General features: G+C 46.6%; 7 protein-coding genes across 7 annotated transcripts; 5 read left to right on the forward strand and 2 right to left on the reverse strand.

The window, feature by feature from the left end:
• Positions 1-202: 202 nt before the first annotated feature.
• On the forward strand, positions 203-1,969 carry PAAG_03763 (hypothetical protein; the record flags this gene model as incomplete). Its single annotated transcript, XM_002794124.1, has 1 exon — positions 203-1,969. The coding sequence occupies one exon, from the start codon at positions 203-205 to the stop codon at positions 1,967-1,969; it is 1,767 nt and encodes a 588-aa protein (XP_002794170.1).
• Positions 1,970-3,271: 1,302 nt separating this feature from the next.
• Positions 3,272-4,441, forward strand: PAAG_03764 (hypothetical protein; the record flags this gene model as incomplete). The annotated part of the gene is made up of 3 exons (XM_015845057.1): positions 3,272-3,685; positions 3,842-4,128; positions 4,222-4,441. The coding sequence occupies 3 exons, from the start codon at positions 3,272-3,274 to the stop codon at positions 4,439-4,441; spliced, it is 921 nt and encodes a 306-aa protein (XP_015702146.1).
• Positions 4,442-4,665: 224 nt separating this feature from the next.
• Positions 4,666-5,192, reverse strand: PAAG_11741 (hypothetical protein; the record flags this gene model as incomplete). Its single annotated transcript, XM_015847332.1, has 2 exons — positions 4,666-4,820; positions 4,919-5,192. The coding sequence occupies 2 exons, from the start codon at positions 5,190-5,192 to the stop codon at positions 4,666-4,668; spliced, it is 429 nt and encodes a 142-aa protein (XP_015703023.1).
• Positions 5,193-5,277: 85 nt separating this feature from the next.
• Positions 5,278-5,732, forward strand: PAAG_11742 (hypothetical protein; the record flags this gene model as incomplete). The annotated part of the gene is made up of 2 exons (XM_015847333.1): positions 5,278-5,310; positions 5,337-5,732. The coding sequence occupies 2 exons, from the start codon at positions 5,278-5,280 to the stop codon at positions 5,730-5,732; spliced, it is 429 nt and encodes a 142-aa protein (XP_015703024.1).
• A 577-nt stretch (positions 5,733-6,309) lies between these two features.
• Positions 6,310-8,060, forward strand: PAAG_03765 (NADP-dependent glycerol dehydrogenase; the record flags this gene model as incomplete). Its single annotated transcript, XM_015845058.1, has 11 exons — positions 6,310-6,356; positions 6,434-6,521; positions 6,643-6,747; positions 6,814-6,833; positions 6,899-6,971; positions 7,036-7,171; positions 7,266-7,330; positions 7,408-7,536; positions 7,596-7,693; positions 7,761-7,924; positions 7,987-8,060. The coding sequence occupies 11 exons, from the start codon at positions 6,310-6,312 to the stop codon at positions 8,058-8,060; spliced, it is 999 nt and encodes a 332-aa protein (XP_015702147.1).
• A 601-nt stretch (positions 8,061-8,661) lies between these two features.
• PAAG_03766 (nitrate reductase) lies at positions 8,662-12,261 on the forward strand (the record flags this gene model as incomplete). Its single annotated transcript, XM_002794127.1, has 6 exons — positions 8,662-8,937; positions 9,055-10,458; positions 10,549-10,712; positions 10,774-11,162; positions 11,277-11,400; positions 11,469-12,261. The coding sequence occupies 6 exons, from the start codon at positions 8,662-8,664 to the stop codon at positions 12,259-12,261; spliced, it is 3,150 nt and encodes a 1,049-aa protein (XP_002794173.1).
• Positions 12,262-12,965: 704 nt separating this feature from the next.
• PAAG_11743 (hypothetical protein) lies at positions 12,966-17,195 on the reverse strand (the record flags this gene model as incomplete). The annotated part of the gene is made up of 5 exons (XM_015847334.1): positions 12,966-13,181; positions 13,245-13,295; positions 13,386-13,530; positions 15,401-16,782; positions 16,869-17,195. The coding sequence occupies 5 exons, from the start codon at positions 17,193-17,195 to the stop codon at positions 12,966-12,968; spliced, it is 2,121 nt and encodes a 706-aa protein (XP_015703025.1).
• Positions 17,196-19,566: the final 2,371 nt, after the last annotated feature.

Below are 19,566 nucleotides of genomic sequence, written 5' to 3' on the forward strand. Positions count from 1 at the left end.
ATCATCGGATCACTGCCTGTGTTGATCTGTGATCCCCTCTCCAACAATCACGATTGCGCACAGCGCCAGCCACAGTTCCCGAGGTGAGAGACTATTGATAAAGGGGACTCAGCCACCTACCTTTAAGAAGAGGAGGAGGAGGTCGGGGAGAGAAATGCAAATTTAGCTCCCTACTATCGTCTCCTCATGAGCCTAACTTGTGATGGCGAGCACCATATCTCCTCTTGCTCAGCCGCTCCTACTGCACAGCAATAATGGGTTTCGGAATCTCTCGCCAACCTCAAAACCTTGGCCGCAGAAGACATCAGATCCAATTCTCCTCTCTCAGCATCCTAGTCAGGACTCTCTCGATGCCCCGCCTCCAGATGTCTCAGAGCCTCTTTCTGTAGCTGCAGTACCTCCAAAGAATGGCCAGACTACCTCCACGGCACGGCCCGACAGTTACCGTCGCGTGACCTCGAGCAACCCTTTAAATAGTGTAATATCTCACACTCCTCAAACTTCAGTTTCCACTAATATGTCCAAGGATTTGGTCAAACATAGTCGCAGAGGCAGCACCCTGAGAACAGTAATGCGCAGGATTTTCGGTCGAAAGCGGGGGAGTGGCCCAGTGCCCATGACGAGTGAACAGCGCAATGCGGTCAGAATATCACAATGGACCCCTGCTCTTCAACCGGTAGAGCATCCAATTGAAGCTGGTCCCGCCTCTTTGCGCTCACGCTCAAATAGAGCTCCGTCTTTACCAGCTCGGACAAGTTCATTACCCCAGAGTCCTACAGATAGTCCACTTGGAAATATAGGTATGCCTTGTCTTCCACGATCAAACAATGGGTCACCAAGACTAGACCATCGACAGCTTCGACGGAGGGCAACTCTGCCAAGCATGGTCCTATCAACTCAGGAAGCCCGTGAATTAGCACTCCATATCGCCTTGCCTACCTCGAGGCCGCGCAGTATCCATTCGCCACCACAAAACGTGACACAGCCTGCGGGGTTCCCCCAAATGACATCCAAACAACAAAAACGACGGTCGCGAAGTGTATCTGGGTTGCGGGAGGCAGCAAGATCGCATCGTATGTCTCCAATACAATGGCGACGGCGTAGCGACGAGATCAAACTTTTGAGGGAGAGCTTTCTGAAATCAGATAGGAGCCCATCTGTCCTGACACGACCTGAAACCAGAAGCACTATTGCTAGCGTTCTAGAAGCCGCAGACGATGCAGACGATGCAGATGACGGCCAATCGATAGACGACCCGTTCAATTTCAGCACATTGATGGGGACGATGCAAGATAGTTCCGACACCAACCTAGCTCAAAGAGTAAATATGTTGGAGGTGAAGCTGATGGACCTTGAATTTGCCATCGCAAAACTTCAAGGCCATAACGTTTCCCCCGTAAAGCAACCGTTTGACAAGAGCATGCGACGACATTCCCCCTATCAGAAAGACACTGATGTACCCCGCTTCATCAGCTCATTCCAATCAAGTCCCAGCATCACTCCTCCTCGAACCTCACCCAGCACTGACAGACCTAGTAGTACTGTTACCTTGCGGCCCCAAACTGCCTGTCACCATGTCTCCTGTCAGACCCTGTCTACTTCCGTCTCTGACTTCAATGGAATATCCGTCGAACAATACAGCGCACTGACCACTCTTGTGCGACGGGAACAGACCGCCCGCAAACTTCTCGAAGAACAAATCTTCCAATTGCAACGGGACGTCGCTTTTCTCAACAGCGCCCAACCCCTGATGGCACATGGTAGTTTCTTACTTCCCACCTACTCCGATTCCTCCGAAAGAATTTCTCCCCGAAACCGGAGGTGTAGCGATAGAAGAGGGAGCCAGAGCGCTGAACCAGACGGTGGCGATGTGTTCACGGAAGCCCATCAGAGGAAGATAGACGATGCATACCGAGGAGTCAACATGGGGCCGCTAGAGAGATATCATCATCTGGCGGGCATGATATGATATATAACCATATCTTATCAATGCGCCTCTCAACCCAATTCCGGAACGACTGCAGTTGTTTAGCATTTACATTAAACCTCTGCCATTCATTCATTCGTCCATTCATCCATCGCACTTCGCCTACCCTTTCCTTATAGTAATTTTTATTTATATTATATTATTTGTTTTATGGTCCATTTTGCGGCCTCAGATATCCCATCGCAAGCAACTTGACAATTCAACGGGGAAGGAGTTGACGCGGCACCCCCATCCAGAGAATTGTTCTGTACATACCTCTCTACATTCCACCGTCTTACATACTCACGGCCTTTATTTTACGACTCGGTTTTCGGTTGTTTGTGGCGTATGGAAGTCCTTTTTAGGATTTCAAACGTCCTTTCTTTCTGCCTTTTTTTTTTTTTTTTTTTTTTTTTGGAACCTTTTTTCCGCTGTTTGCCTTTCTTTGTTCGGGACTCCGGCCCTTCTTTATACTTCCCTGTCTTCTGTATATTATTACCTATTTCCCAGGCGATGTTCTTCCTGCTCACATTTTGGCATTTTTGCTACCTTAAGTTTTATTTTCACTTCAAATTATGTATCTATATTATAGTCTTTCATATGCTCAGATTTTATTTTTATTTATTTCTTTTTTGGCGGTTCTCAGCGTGGACCCCACCTTATTGTCAATTGACTTTTCGTTGATACGTGATTCTCTTTTTGTTTCATAATTCACCTCTGAGCTGAGATATTCTTATTTCTTGGTATTTTTTTATTCCACCAATGTTTTTGCATATATTTTTTATTTTGGTTCCCACATCGACTCAAGTCCTTGTAACGGGTTTTTTTTTTTTTTTTTTTTTTTTTTTTTTTTTTTTTTTCGCTTGCATGGGATCATTTTTGCTGAACTGATGATTACTGTACTACTATTTAAACACAAATACATAGCATTTCTAATCAGCCTAATTAACCATTGGGATAACCCTTCCTTCACCTCTTCATCAACAGTCTCAAGAGTTACCATACAGATATTATATAGGTCGGAATTTGGTGAATCTTACATTGTCGTATTTTATTTTGCAGGTTGTCGTATTCCCAATACTATCCCATACGTAAAATTAGATCATGCAACCCAAAACTCCAACCTCAAATCTCAACCGCAATCTCTTCTCAAAAACGAAACTTCCTCTTCCGAAAATAATGTCAAGAAATCCCAACCCTGCACCAACGTAACACCAATGCCTCTCCTATAGTAAACGGAGAGAATCCTCAACAGTGCCATTGCCAAATACGGGCAAAACTCCCACCTCAGGGAAATCCTGAAGCATGGCCCTGCACACCTCTCCCTCGAAACCCACCTCGACGACAACCACACCACATCAACCGCCGCACCAATCACTTTCCTCACCACAAGCCCAACAACATCCGCCAACCTCCGTACTCGCCTCTCCTTCCTCCCGGACATACGCGCACATCCACCCGCTTCTCCTGCTGTGTCTCTTTACCTGGCGCTTCCGCGCCCTCGTTGAGGATCCCGTGTCCACACTGCTTAGCATGTTGCCATTGCTGGCGCTGTTACAGGGGGTTTATGCGGTAGTATGCTTGCCTGCTGCTGCCGGTGGCGGTAGTGGCAGTGGAGAAGGGGGCCTAGGGAAAGGGAGGAGCGGCAGGGGTACTAGTGGGGGGAAGATTGGGGCGCGCAAACGAATACATGGGGACGGAGAGAGGGGAAAGATTATCGTATGTTCATTATTCATTTCATTTTCTGAAAAAAAAAAAAATAAATAAATAAAAATAAATAAATAAATAAATAAATAAAAAAGAAGAAAAAAAGATCCATATCGTGCACGTTCCAATGTCCAGGAGATAGAAGAAACATGCTAACATAAGACTCAGCCGGCCCTCCTCTCCCTAACCCTCCCGCTCTTCTTGGGCACCCCGCTGTTTTCTCTCATTCTCATTCTCTTCGGTGCGCCATTCACGACTCACATCCCCCACACTATCCTCTGCGCTGCGCACATGTCCCTCCTCGCAGGCACGAGTCTGGTATACATGCACGGCACGGACGGCATAGTCTGGCGGGAGATATGGGGTCTATCACGTGGTACAGATGCTGTCTGGGGAGGAACTGTTGGTGTTGGATTGGGCGCGTGGTTTGGTGCCGTGCCAATCCCGCTGGATTGGTATTGAGCCTCTTTTTATCTATTTCTATTTATCTGGTTTCTCAGAGAAGTATTAAGTGGATTTTACTAATATAACTTTCGACTTATTTGAAGGGACCGGCCATGGCAAGCATACCCTATCACGATTATTACGGGAGCGTATGTTGGTTACGTTTTGGGGAGTGCGGTCGGTCGCACGCCCTTGCTGTATGGGAAGAGAATTCGGTTTGCTACGTCTGAAGATGAAGAAGAAGAGGATGGAGATGTTTCTACCAGTGAAACTTACGGCGATGGAAGTGCTGGTTCTGTTGTTTCGAAATCCGAAAAAAGATGATGTACTTGATTGATGACTCTTAGTATGGTTGATATGCCTTCTTGCATATTTGCGAATTTTCCCTAATAACCTGGGTCCGGATATGCCAGTATCTTCACTTGTGCAGATTAATGTCCTGTTTGCTGTTATGGATCCGGCAGGTGTGAGATCTGCTGTTGAAATTCACTATTTAAGCTTTGGGGACGATTGGCCGGAGTCTGGAACACCAACCTAAGCAGTGCTAGTTACTCCATTTCTAGAGATGTGAACGTTGCAACGAAGCTGATATCTTCTTGTTGGTTTCGACGGGATACCTCACTGAGAATCCAATCGATATTTTCGCCATCTGCCGCCTCTTTGTCGGCATATAAAACCATTATGGTTGTTAATCGCCCTCCCTCTTACATTGGTAGATATATATTTCCAGAGTCACGATGAACTAGGTATTCTCGATCAATAGACGAGCCCTACTTTGACATTGGACATTATATAGCACACTGATACGGCTCTCAATATTGGTTGGGATCGAGGATGTGGAGGTCGTCTCACGAGAAGCTTGAAAGCACCAGTTCCTGTCGGACACCTCTTTCACGTGACTGTTCTCCATATAGTCGTTCTCTCGTAGCGTGCAAACTCTGAAATCAACGGAGCTGGCCCATTCTGTCAGTTCCACAGGGGTTGTGACATTGGATTGGACCTTGCTGAAGGTTTCAGGGGTTACGTCAAGGCGGCAAGCAGAGGCAGAATAACCCTGCCCGCAAATCCTAAACATGTTATTATTGGCAATCAAGCCCTAATCCTGCAACCCATTATTATTAACTAGTTAAGATAATCAGCAGCGGGGGACTACCCAACCAATGGAAGCTTCCATGGTAGAACTTATCTCGAGGGTAAGTCTTGCAAGCTCTAACTCTAGGATCTCCAACTGAGAGTGAAATCTAGTGACATCTTATCAAAAACATGCCAAAGGCCAGGAATAGAGCTCATTGTAGTTGCGACGCAAGTGACTATGCACACTTTATTTTCAGAAACGCACAAGGGCTCTTGGGACTGGGCTAGATTGCCAAAACAGAAAAGTTTGCTCCTCGTGGCGGGTAAGCTTTCTGCGTTCCATGGGGATCCCCAGATACAAAATAAATTTAGCACTTCGATCAAGCGGCATCTCAGCGCACCAGTTTCCGGAGCCTACGGGCAAATGGAAATGGAGAAGGTGAAATCAATGAAATTGATGGAATTGCCTGCAAGCCATTCAATTCATATGTCAATGGGTGCGGTATTAAAATTCGGCTCTCCCCACCTATGTTGTGGATAACTAAGTTTCTGGAAAATCTTTCACGACCATGCCAGAGCACTGGGCACTACCTAGGACCTAGTTACCCTTACTTTTCATTCAGGGCAGAATATCGAGTCTACTCGTTCAGGTGTAGAAAAAGTGGAAATTTGGAACTGCAACCTGATTGTCGACACTAATAACTTGACCGGCGCATTAACAATAGATGAAATCCAGAGACACTCTCGTCACCCCTATTCATATCTATGAATGTATGGAAGCACAATCATTGCCTGCTGCCACATTGAAGAGTTATAGTTGCTGATATGCCTCACAAAGGATTTCGAGAAATATTACGTCCACTAGTGACAGGTAATTTAGAATTCTCTGTGAAAACAGTTGGAGATCGTGATATCACTCCACAATCCACTCCACAACGTGAGATCAGTCGAGCCGGAGAAGGGCGTTATCCTGGAGGGGCAGTGAGCACAACTTACATTTAAGTTCCCAAGCACATTTCCGGCGCTCTATTTTACCTCTGGAAAACGAATTCCTGCATACTCTATTGCTTCTGTATATCAATATCATATCAATTTACACCACATTTCCGTTCACCGTCATGTCTTTCGGTAGAAGTGCGTGTCTCAACACCGGCCACCATATTCCGTGAGTATCCATTGAAACATATACCAAAGTGAGGGCCTTTCGAACTGATATCTTTTTCTCATCTCTCCTAATTGAAGTCTTCTTGGCTACGGAACATGGCAGTCCGCTCCCAGTGAAGTCGGCGCAGGTGTTTTCGAGGCACTCAAAGCTGGCTATCGTCATCTTGTAAGGAACCTCAGTGATATTGAGGGTGTGTGTCAATGAACTAACTATGGATAACTTTTGTAGGACCTTGCCCACATGTGGGTTCTAATTACTTAACCATAAACAATCTTGTCCAAACCAGTATTCTGATTCGTGTGCTAGCTATGGAAATCAGCGCGAGGTTGGTGAAGGCCTGAAGAGAGCCTTGAAAGAAATTCCCGGACTGAAGCGAGAGGATATATTTATAGTATGTTTTCGGAAGAAACACACGTCGCCCAGAATAGCCGCTAATTGACCCGCGTTTGGCATACAGACCTCTAAGCTGTGGAATCAGTACGACGTTCCCAGCCATCATCAAGTCACGTTGGAATCCGCTGACCTTTCCAATATTTAACAAGCCACCATAAGCCAGAACATGTTGAGAAGTCCCTTGATATATGCTTGCACCAACTTGGGCTTGACTATCTGGATGTACGTTCCTTCGCAGATATGCTCTCGTTTTGCACGGCTGAGCTCTTACATGTCCCTTCCATAGCTCTTCCTTATCCACTGGCCAGTGGCGTTCGAGTATCGGTCCGAAAGAGACCTTTTCCCTCTCGATACAGCAAGCTCCTGCGCAAGGAATGACGTCAAAATCGATGATTCCACTTCCCTCATGGACACGTGGAGAGGTATGTCATAAGAATCTATACGACTCTACGACTCCCAGACACGAACAGGGTTACTTGACCGCTTACACGACCCCTACTGACTTTGCTTTAATAGCTATGACCCAACTTCCCAAGACCAAAGTTAGAAGCGTTGGAGTATCCAACCACACAATAGAATATGTATGGTGGCTGAACGCTTAAATGTTTTACGCACTTTGTCATTGGATCTCAGTCCTAACGCTTATACTTCGATCTAGATCGAAGCTCTTATCAAGGGAACTGGGGTCGTCCCAGCGGTGAATCAAGTTGAGCGCCATCCTCTGCTGCAAAGCAATGATTTGGTCAAGTATTGCAAGGAGAAGGGCATTCACATCACTGCTTACTCAGTTAGACTCCCATTCACCCAGCATTATAAACGCCTTTATAATCTAACGCACCGAAACAGGCGTTTGGAAACAACATGATCGGAGAGCCACTTCTTATCTCTCATCCAGAGATTCAAGCGATCGCTGGTCGACTCTCCGTGACACCAGCTCAGGTCTTGTACGTCTGTTCAATGATCCCGAGGGCTAACTCTTCTTGCTTATATATTAATAATGATATTTTGTAGGCTCGCCTGGTCTCAGATTGGTGGACACAGTGTCATTCCCAAGTCGGTCACTCCCTCTAGAATCGTCGAGAACTTTCAAGAAATTGATCTGCCTCCGGAGGACGTTTCTGCAATCAATGATCTGGTTAAACAACCGAGACGATTCAATACCCCCTGTGCATATTGTGAGTGTCAAATTATTTCTAGCAGGTTTCCAATTCGCCTTTGCTCACTGATTTTCATATAGACTCGCCACGGTGGGATATTAATATATTTGGAGAGGAGTTGGAGAAGGGAGCGACACACAAGGTCATCCTGTAAATGGCGTTTTAGAATGTGGCATTGGATATGTCTGGTAACGAGAGTTTAATTGCCAGGCCTAGGTTTCATGGAAAAGGATAGATTTCGTATTATTTGTGAGCTTACCCACATCATTCGTTTCATTTTTGCCGATTCCTACCGACTCTGACATATAACCATATGCAATCGCAAACCCACATGATAGTGCAACCGCACTCATTTGTGTTTGTCTGTTGGTTCTTGAGTGGTTTGGTTGATGTCATCGTACCCCAGATCCCTCGTGTTACACTATGATGTCATGCAGCTAAACCTTTTAACCGCACCTCCTGTCAGAGCTGTTATCATCATTTCAGGGATTAGAACGGTGAAGTCATATGCGATGAAATCTGATCTTTCCAAGGTTTTTACGAAATAGATATATAGGTTTAAATCCTTTGCGGAAATGAAATGGTTTGGTTTTTCAAAGCACGAAACAAAACGTTGCAGAATGTTGAATATATACAGTTCACTCGTCCATCCGATCGGTTAACATGCCATTGAGCTGGGCATCAACCACGAAATAAATATTGTTTATCGGAATCCCAATGCGATCCAAACTGGCTTACATCGATAACGAGAAGTAATGGCTTCTGGTGCCCATATCACCTGCCCCAGGTACCACCCCGGCTCCACTAAGAAAGAAATTGAAGAGGAGCCGAATTGGAGAACGGCCGTGCTGCCCCGTATCGGGCTCCGTAATAGAGAAAACCATTTCCCAGGATTAACGCAGCGTGGCGATGAATGGTTGAAGGAGGAGCTCGAATTTGAGGAGCATGCGATTGAGAATGAGGCGGAATTATCAAAGAAATTGGAACGTGGCGATCTGCTTACCGTGAGGGATATTATGACAAAGCAGGAAGTATACATTACTCTATCTTGTAATCATGGCTGAGGAGAGTTTGGTGTGTATTTTAATTGATTTGTTCCTCTCCGGGTTTCGCTAATGTGGTTTGCTTGCACGATACGATAACGATAGGACTTCCATCTGAGAAGACCTGAAGTTTTCTCGGAGGGCTGGCGATATGTGTTGCATACGACGGAAGATTTCATTAAGTGTCAGCAAAATTGGCCTGTGAATGTGCAGAAGAGACAGAAAGAGGAAGAGGAGAAAAAAAGGAAGGAGGAAGTAGAAGAAGTACAGAGGCATTTGAAGCAAGAGAATGAAAGGAGGCGAGAGTGTGGGGAGAATGCTACCAACGGAGAGGATGCTAGTCCACCTGAAAACGAGACTGGCGCGGAGGGAGAACCACTCGCGAAGACGGCTGACCGTTCGAAGCAAACGTATTCCGCACAGGAGATTGCCCTCTTACGGACATTACAAACGGAGAAGGAGTATATAAAATCACTCAAACAAGACGATGGCATGGGCCGGTCTCCGCTGGCTGGTGGTCAAGACGCAAAACCTATGCGCATCGATGAGGCTGATCAATTCTCTCCGGACAACTGGATTCCTCGAAACGATGCCCTAATTCGGTTGACGGGAAAGCACCCATTAAACTGTGAGCCGCCTCTGAGTACTCTGTACGATGCTGGCCTCATTACGCCAAATAAACTCCATTTTGTGCGCAACCATGGTCCCGTTCCTCATCTACGATGGCAGACTCATCGGCTTGATGTCGAAAATGGAAAGTTGGTTTTGTCAATGGACGAGCTAAAGGACCGCTTTCAAACTATCAATATTCCTGTTCTAATTGCGTGTGATGGCAATAGACGCAAGGAAGTCAACATGGTGAAGAGATCTAAGGGCTTCAACTGGGGTCCCGGGGCTTGTGGGTGTGCATATTGGAAAGGACCACTGCTTCGTGATGTCTTGCTTGCAGCGGGAGTACCAGATGAGCCACCACCCTACCGCACCTGGGTTAACTTCGAAGGGGCAGATGACCCCAGCGACGGGAAATATGCAACATGCATTCCCTTGGAATACGCCATGGATCCGAATAACGACGTTATCCTTGCATACGAGATGAATGATAAAGTCCTACCCCCAGATCATGGTTATCCGCTCCGCATCGTTATCCCTGGTTATGTTGGTGGACGATGTGTGAAGTGGCTGTCTCGTATCTGGACGTCCGATAAAGAAAACGATACCTATTATCATGTCTTTGACAATCGCGTGCTGCCCAGTTTTGTCGTTGACATGGACTCGGAGTTTGCTAAAGCGATGTTTGAACTGCCTAGCACTGCTTGCGTCGAGCAGACCTTGAATTCTGTGATTGTTAAACCTGCCAACGGAGAGGCGTTAAATTTAGTCACTGGTGATAATAAGAGGCGCAAGGAATACAGAATTGAAGGAATCGCATATTCTGGAGGCGGTCATGAGGTTCAGCGGGTTGAGGTGAGCCTAGACGGTGGCGAAAACTGGCTTTATTGTATACGTAGAGTAAGTGTATTGACTGTCTGCTTAACCCATTATTCTATAAAAGTGAATAAGTCTCTCCCAGAGCTGATAATTAACCTGTTACCGGATTAGTTCCCTAAAGCACCTATACGCCATGGCAAGAAATTCTGGATTTGGGTTCACTGGTACGTGGATGTTGACATTGTCCATCTAGCGCGAGCAACCGGAATCACAGTACGATGCTTCGATGCATTTAAAAATTGCCAACCTGAACGCCTAAACTGGAATCTACTTGGGTGAGTATACTTTGCATTAAATCCCATGATGAGTAGCTGATCAAATACTACACGAAATTAGGATGATGAATAATTGCTGGTACACCGTCCGTACCAATATTTCCCAGCATCCCAAATCTGGAGACCTGCTGATTACCTTTCAGCACCCCACAGAACCCGGATCGGGCAAAGGGGGTTGGATGAAGCCGTCAGTAGAAGAGCAGAGGGAGGAAATCCGACAGGAAGCGACCGCCCCACAGAAGCAGTTCACCCGTCAAGAAGTGGAGAAACACGACTCAGAATCAAACTGCTGGATAGTTATCAACAATAAAGTCTACGATGCAACGAATGTCCTAAGCTGGCATCCTGGTGGTGCGTCTGCTATTTTGGCACATGCTGGAAGGGTCCATTTGGAAACAACGGAGGAGTTCGAGAGTATCCACGATGACTATGCCCAACAAAAATTAAACGGTATGTACGGTGTTTCCATACACCAGCACACCATGAGCAAACCATAGATTGGAAAGGAACGAAAAGTTATCATCATTTTTATGGCAATTGCATACTGGCTGACACCAGCTTCAGAATGCCTACTTGGCGTTGTCACCGAGAAGGCGAGGGAATACATAAAGAAGGAAGCCGAAGAAAACATGAAGGCAAGGACTAAAGATGGTGCGGATAAGGCTGAATCGGGGATACAGCGGCACAAGTATAGGTCCCTTTAGATGCTGCCATATCAACTATAGGAGGCTAATAAGCTTCATTTTCAATCACCAGATGGACTCAGGTTCGTTTCCAGAAAAAGAAGCAGCTTTCGGCAGACACTCGACTTTATACATTCGCTCTCCCGCCAGACACAAAAAGCCTCGGCCTGGGCACTTGCGAACATATCCAGCTGGGATTCCACTTCGCTGACAAACTCGTCATTCGACCTTATACGCCAGTGCGACCCGTATTCGAAAGTGAAGCGGACGGTACCTTCACCCTCGCTGTGAAAACTTATTTTCCTAGTTCCACGCAACCGGGAGGCACGATAAGCAATGTGCTGGACTGCTTGCGTGACAACGAAGAGGTCGAAATAAAAGGCCCCTCGGGTATGATCAGGTATGAAGGCAATGGCCAATTCGTAATCGGCGGCAAAATCCGTAAATTCAATAACGCCACTCTCATCCTTGGCGGGTCCGGTATCACTCCTGGCTACCAACTAATAGCACGTATTCTCCGCTCGGATGCTGTGCCCGGTGGTTCAAAGGACCCAACGGCCATCAGTGTGATAGACGCTAACAAGACAGAGGACGATATCCTGTTGATGGATGAGCTCGACGAATTTGCGAAACAGCATCCGCAGCAGTTTAGAATTGTCCATGTTATTGCAAGTCCGAAGCAGGAGTTGATGGAGGGGCGAATTGAAGGCCTGGTGAATAGGGATGTTATTCGACAGTATGGGTTTGAACCCCAGGAAGATAACGTGGCTCTTCTCTGTGGACCACCAGGATTGATCAAGATGGCAGCGTTGCCGAATTTGAAGGATTGGGGTTACAAGGAGGATGAAAATCTTTTCGGATTTTGAGTTTCTATTTTGCTTCACAATGTGCAAAGGAGCATGTTCTATTGCAGCTTTACCAATCCCTGAACGATTGCCAGAGAATCACCTAATAACTTCATGCTTACTCGGGAACTCCTGCATTTGAAAGGCTTGCGTGATTTCTGAGTACCACCTGGCTACTGCTATACGTAAACCTCCTTTATATCTAAAGTTTTCATTAGCATTAATTCACTTTTCAACACCTCCTAGTCTCATGTCGTGTATAAATTCCTTTCTTTTTATCTCATATTAAACGGTATCATAAAATAATCCGCTTCCAAATCCTCACTTCCTACAGAGCGGAATCTGCTACTGACAGGGTTTGACGGCACCTGAGCAGGTGCGGATCCACGCATCAGAGCCCGCAGTAGACCTCCACTTAAGCCATTGCCTTTGACAAGAATGCCTTAAACGGTTTATATGGATTGGGACGTACTTTACCTACCTCAAACACATAACGATATTGGAAGAAAAAGGGCCAGTAAAGTTTACCTACATTTTCGGAGATCATGATGACAACAAAGTATTTAAGAATTATAGGATAAAAGATACAAAGACACCTCCGCGTTCATAGAGTTAACTTCGTAGAACAACGCCCAGCTCACATATTTTCATCTCCATGGGCTGAAAACATCGAAGAGCTCTCATAATGTTTTCGTGGAAACTCCTGGCCTAGACAGACATCCTATTTATGCCTTGTTCCAAATTGCAGCGTATTTGACGCAATTTCCTTCCTCATAGCCGCTGACAACCAAAAGGACATATCTTCCCTTTACTAATTCATCAAAGGTCTTTTGTTGCTGCCGGGCGGTTAATCCATACCTGGCTTGGAAGGCAGTGTTAAAAGTTTTCCAGATTGCAGCGAGGAAAGTCTTGGCCGTTGACAGGGTAACAGTTAATATGGACTGGACAGAAGTCGTTTTTCAAATTCTTGTTGAATTCCTCCTGACATCTCTTGCTCATGAGACCATGACGAGCGATCTACGGAGCCGGGGGTCCTCTTCCTCGACTTCTAATCGCTAACATAGGTTAGGTGATACCCTCCCCTGCCAACAAGTTTGTTGAAGACTCTTTTGGTATCCACGATAGACATGCCGGTTCTCTCTTACCCAAGGATTCTTGGACGATTTGTCCCAAATGCTAGTAAATATGATGGCTCCGCGGACAGTATACCCGTCGACGACCTTTGGTCGATAACCCTGGGCACGGAGGCGGAGGGAGAGTGCGTGGTTCTTGTCGGCATCCACCTGGCCTCTGCCTAGTGACGAAATTGGGCCTTTTTATCGTGGCGTAGAATCAGCGAAACGAGGACTGGTGTTATCAATGTAGCCGCTGACATGAACCAGGCTGAAGTTCTTAGCCTCGAACTGATCGAAGGTCTTCTTGAATTGTGATTCAGGAACACAAATTCTGGAACACAAGACGAAGACATATATATACTGGCCATTCGTGGCTGCCTTCGTGTTCCGGCACAGGATCATGTCATTTCCACATCCACAATCTCGATGCTGGTGTTCGGTGGCCAGCAAACGGTGGTTAGGGAGAACCGACGACGAATTGGCCTGCTGCGAATCAGGTCACCCCTAAGTATTTAGGTACCTAGGTAGTTAGGCCTGCGGAGGTGCGTCTCGGCAATATCATTCATTCTCTGGTCCTCCGCCATCAAACACCAACCAAACTGCTCAGTATCAATCCTCGTTGAAGCAACCAGCAATAGATATACGCAGGGAGTCCTGCATATGATCAGCAAACAACACATCCAACGATCCACGAACCATAAAGTCTCCTGATGCAGGAACAGGGTCCGTGGCTCGAATTCAATTATTAATCACCCCAGCATGCTGTGAGATAATGCGGGTGCGAGGAGAGTGTTTGAATGTATATGAATTATCTGTTCTCTCAGCCGTGCACACATCGTGCTCCTGAGATGTTTCAATCCTGTCATTTTCATTTGAAGTAACCTCAGTTCGCGAGAGCCTACAAAATGCGACAAAAAGCGTATGGTGCTTGAAGCATCCCATGGATATTCGTAATATTGCTGCTTTGGGTCTTCTGGGCTGGCACATCCATCTCCTCCCCACATTTTTCCTGTCTGCTACACTTGATAATATAGGTTCTTAATCTCTCGCCACGGTCATTTCGGGCCCTTCGCACTACGATCCGATGCTCACCAGCTCCTCCAAATACTTCATCCATGCCATCTTAAAGACACCATCAAGGGACAAGTTCGTGCACCCATTTAACATTGCCCAGCTACAGCACAAAATGCTTATCATCACCGCAAGCAAGCGTTATATCCCCAATCGTCGTTTTAGCCAGTTGAGAAAGGATAATCGTATCGGGCAGTGTGCTTTTGATGCGTAAGACCTGTCAGCAAGGCCCTTGTGGATGAATATCTACCCGGGATAAATTTTGCTGCCTTCGACCGCGTCGGGCACTAAGGCATCAGCTGTGGATTGCGCGCAAAGACAATGGCCTTGATCTCCAGGTCAATTTTTGCACCTGCAGGGAGTGTTGTTGATATTGATAGGGCACGTTCAAATCCATTGTTAAGCGTTTCCATAGGGCCTGCACGCGATTAAAGGTAGAAATGGATGAAGTGGACACATTCCACAACTGGCTTCCCATGTATCTGCCCCCGGGGGGGGGGGGGGGGGGGGGGGGGTGTTCCAGTGTTGGAGTAAATTACTGATCATATTCATATTCAGGAGCTAGCTATGCGAGAACTATAAGACGATATGGGCTAATTACATTATGCTCCTAAAAGGCGGCGTCCTAAAGAGGAGGCCTGACCCCTAGGCAGTTAGTAATTCCTTAAAGCTTTGCGTGTTCAGCTCGCAATGTTCGCATCAGCAGCAAATTATAACCAGAGAGGTCTATAACACATAGAAAAATGACATCACCAACAAGGGGGAGATTTTGGGAACCAGAACAATCGCAGGGATCTTCGCAAGGGGTATCGGCTGCTGACAAATGCCTAGGGGTATTATATGCGCTCCAATAATAGGTTTTACCGCACGTAAAATCCATCCTGAAAAACATGATTAAGCCTGTCCAATATTTCCACTCAATTTATGCGTTGTCCAATCCCGTGAACCAACTTATGACGCCCGGTGGCGACTACGTAATGTTTTTCTCGTCCTTGTGCTGTTCGATGGTGTGACCCAAAGACACCCGCTGATAGGTAGTAAGGATTTCATCCTTCACCTCCTCCTCAAAGACATTTACCTTCGTGCGAGCGAAGTTCCTCGCACTAATCCGATGCTCGAACAGCACATCCAATTCCGCAAAGGACCGGCCCTGCGGCTCCGGGATACGGAAATAAGTGTAAATGATACAACAAAAGCAGATACCACCCCAGAAAAATCCAGTGTAATTGCCCCAGTTCCATGCACTGGGATTTAACATATATGGAGTGAGTACATTGCATACGATGGCTGCTACGTTATACAAAATTCGTCCTAGTACAACAGTTTTTATTTGTAGACGACGGCTGGAGATTTCGCTGACGAGCGAGTAGCAAACCGTTCCAACCGAGAGTTGGTAGATCAGGGCCCAAACAAGCATCATAGAACCAGTGGCAAGGGAGCCCTTATCGCGGTTTCTCTCAGGAACAAGGCCAAGGAAGCCCATGATCAGAAGCATGGCGGAGAGACCACTAAGGCCAAGCAGGTAGAGTGTTCTTCGCCCAATGCCTAGTGTCATGAGGAACCATGCGCCAAAAACACCTATCATATTGATTCCATACTGTCCCATAGCGAAAGAATATGCATGTGTAGTCGATACGCCGGCCTGTTCGAGGAAATATGTAGAATAGTTCGAGAAGGAATTCCCACTCAGATTCTGGATGGCCCAAACCATACAGACGATTTCCGTCCGGCGTAAGTCGTATCCTTTAAAGCAGTCGAGATAGGTGGCACCGCGGGTGATTTTCTCTTCCAAAGCCGTAGTATGGACAATCATGGCAATAGTTTCGTCCGCATCAAAGTCCGTCTCCCGGTTCAAACTGGTCAAGCGTAAAAGTGCACGTTTCGCTTCATCGATCCTGCCCCTTCTCACCAACCACCACGGTGACTCCGGCGCCATGAGTATTGCTAAGGCTAGTGGGGCCGGCCACATCCATTGCAATGCGTACGGGATACGGTATGACCATTCGTCAGGTCTAGGCAGCATGGCCTTGAGAACACCAATCCCAATAAGTTGTCCAAGACCCCAGCAGAAATTGACGTAAGTCGTGAGATAACTCCGTAGAGCAACAGGACAGACTTCGGAAGCGTAGGTGATGCACAGAGTCTGGAAGACGCCCCAAGGAATCCCACAGAGCATCTCTGCTACTAGCAGAGCCTCCACATGAGCTGCAGTGAAGAAGATGGTGACGAACCCGGAAAGGAAGAAGAGGCAGGTCAAAATTGTGTACCGGTAACCGAAACGTTCTGAGGCCCAGCCGTTCATGAATAAGCCTATAATTTCGCCAACGACTGCACCGTTACTAAGAGCCGCTTGCCACTACATGGAAAGGAAATTGTTAGCTTTTCTATGTTTCCCCAAAAAGACTTGGGGGATCAAACCAAGAACAGGCCTACAATACGTACCCGAGCAGGAACTTGATATGTACCATCCTCCAACTGAACACCATACTTTCGGTTCCACTGCGGGAAAGCGTAGAAATTGTTCACCAAGCAAATATCATAGCCTTCCATAACAATACATGTTGAGATGAGAACACTCCATGCAACAGCTTTCGGGTAGAGCCTGAGACCCTGTAGTAGGGTCATACGATGCTCCTTGTCGGTTGCCGACTTTGCATTGTCAAAAATCTCACTCTCTGGCATAGTGGCGTTGGAGGCCTTGGGGGTGTCTATAGGGACGCTAGCGTGAGTTGCTAGCTCAACGACATCAGATTTCCCAACACTTGCCATTTATCATGAAATGGAAAAGAGGGATGTTCCAAGTCCGCCACACACCGAGCGCAGCAGAGGGTGGTGGGATGGAGGGTATTAATTCGGTCGCCGCGTCGCTGTGGGTGGCGCAGTAAAAGACAAGAGAAAGATACTTGAAAAGAAAACTACAGAGAAATGAGGACAGATTTGTTGAAAAATTATGGAGTAGAGTCTGGTACCACGTGAACCGGCAACAAGTGGAGATCGGCGTAGAACATTCCTGGCTGTGCTGGAAGATCGGAGGAATGGGACACTTCGATGAAACCCCAGCAACAAGATACCGCAATCTCCTTCTGATCACCCAGTTCGCAACTGTTCCGGCATATACTGGAACCTTCAACGGTTTGTACGTGTGGCTGGAAACGAGCAACTTTTGCCGATCAGCGATTGGAGAACAGATCACGTGGTGCTGCGATCGGTTCAAGGAGCTTCAAATTTGGAACCGTGAACTTTCCCAAGTTGCAGTGGAAGGAGGGCTGGAGCAGCCAGTCAGGGAGCGTTGTGATGAATAAGCTTGGCAACTCTGCTCCTCATTTTAGTGCTAATCATGCCCGATTCTGTAGAATTAAATTATTAAAGTCTCGTCTCCAAACAACCCACTATATCACGTAATCTCAGCATTTCTGTTGAAAAAAGTGACTCACCTGGAAGGCTTCCAGGAACGGACAAACTCACTTTGTTGATCATCCTCTTGGCTAAAATGGCGAGCAGCATCAAACACCTTTTGTAGGCAGCGACCACCTTAAAGATGCCAGGTTCGACCGTGAATGGCGTCCACAAATGTTGCTCTTGGATGAATAAAAATAAGCTGCAGTATGCTGGCGCAGTGTCTCCAATCTTCCCAGTAACCCAGTTCACCATATCAGAATATAGCCCTCTGCCTCGACGTTATCCACCGCCTCGTCAGATACGGGTCATGGTTCAGCCATTGCCCGGTGACAAACCCTGTTTAGAAAGTGAGCGATGAGAGGAGGGAGTGGGTGGGGAGGGTTGTGTGGAGGAGCGCAATGCCCTTGGATCTCTCTCCAGTTTATTGATGCATCAAACATGCAACATACCGAATTCTGTATCGATAAAATGTGCAGAATATGCGGTCTCCCGTCTCTCCGAGCTACGGGGAACCAGCCCAAATTCCCTTCTATGGTGGAGGCTCAAAACAAAAATATACGGGTATATTAACAATGTGAATGAGTTTATTTTGCATCAAGGTAAGAGAGACAACTCTGCATGAAGTTGAATATCTCCAGTAAAATTTGAAAGCAAGGTCGGGCGAAGAAAATCCGCATCCAGATCATCAGAATGATGAACCTCGCGCAGTTTTCATCGACGATGTATAAAATACGTCGTATGCCTCTCTAACAAATGTTAAATCTCACAACACGCGTCCGTCCGGTACCTTCAACAAAGTTTGTGGAGGCTGATTCTTGATTTCGTTCCCTTGTGGTTTCACCTCTTTTTTCTCTCTTCACGAGAAGCAAAATGGTTGGATGGTGTTCGCATTGCCATCAAACTTCCACCACTATGAAAGAGAGCAGGAAGCTTGCCCATCTTGCCGTCTATTGAATGCAATTATCCTAAACATCTGGGTGTTGGTAAAATATCTCCGTTCCCGATTCTAAACTGGGCTCGAACGGTGTTTGCTTCTGTGCAAGAAGTGAAGGATTAGCTCTCCGACGCAAAAGGGCAAAGCTGGTAAGTTAACCACCAGGGAAGACACCTGTGGGGTGGGTTAATAATTTGTGACACACAAGGGTGTTCCTCGTTGCGAGCTATGTAGAACAGTGAAACCCCCGGCAGTTTGCCCACCGATGAAAAGTTATATCTCGAACGATTCCATCAGCTTCATCAATAGTTCTCTGATTGCTTTCAGGATGTGGAAATGTCTGATGTGGCCCTTGAGGCGGCGCGCTAGGGGCTTGTGGTGCCGCAGAGGGAAAATTGTTAATCCGGACATCGACGTAAACAAACCTCAACATCGCTCTCAACTCCAAATCTTCCATCTCATCCATTTCATGCTGATATTTTAATTAACCTTGACAGCGGATTCTCGTGAGTGAGTTTCTACAGAGAAAAATCACTATTCACTGTTTGTGCACCAGACGAGGGCAGATCCCAATGAGGACTTTGGTGTTACGATCGTCACTCCCTGAGTATTTCTCCGTTGGAGTCCTATTAGAGGAGGGGATTATTTTGATCAGCTTCTCAACGCTCATCCGGGGTTAAAGCCTAAATGGATCCTTGGCTGATGACTATCAAGTTCAACTATTTCGTCAGTATTTGCTATTTGCGCATGGAAAACCTTTCCATTGCATACATCCTCAGCTATAGCTCCGACGAAAATTTTGAATCC

Source organism: Paracoccidioides lutzii (genome assembly GCF_000150705.2).
Source record: "Paracoccidioides lutzii Pb01 unplaced genomic scaffold supercont2.9, whole genome shotgun sequence".
NCBI lineage: Eukaryota > Fungi > Ascomycota > Eurotiomycetes > Onygenales > Ajellomycetaceae > Paracoccidioides > Paracoccidioides lutzii.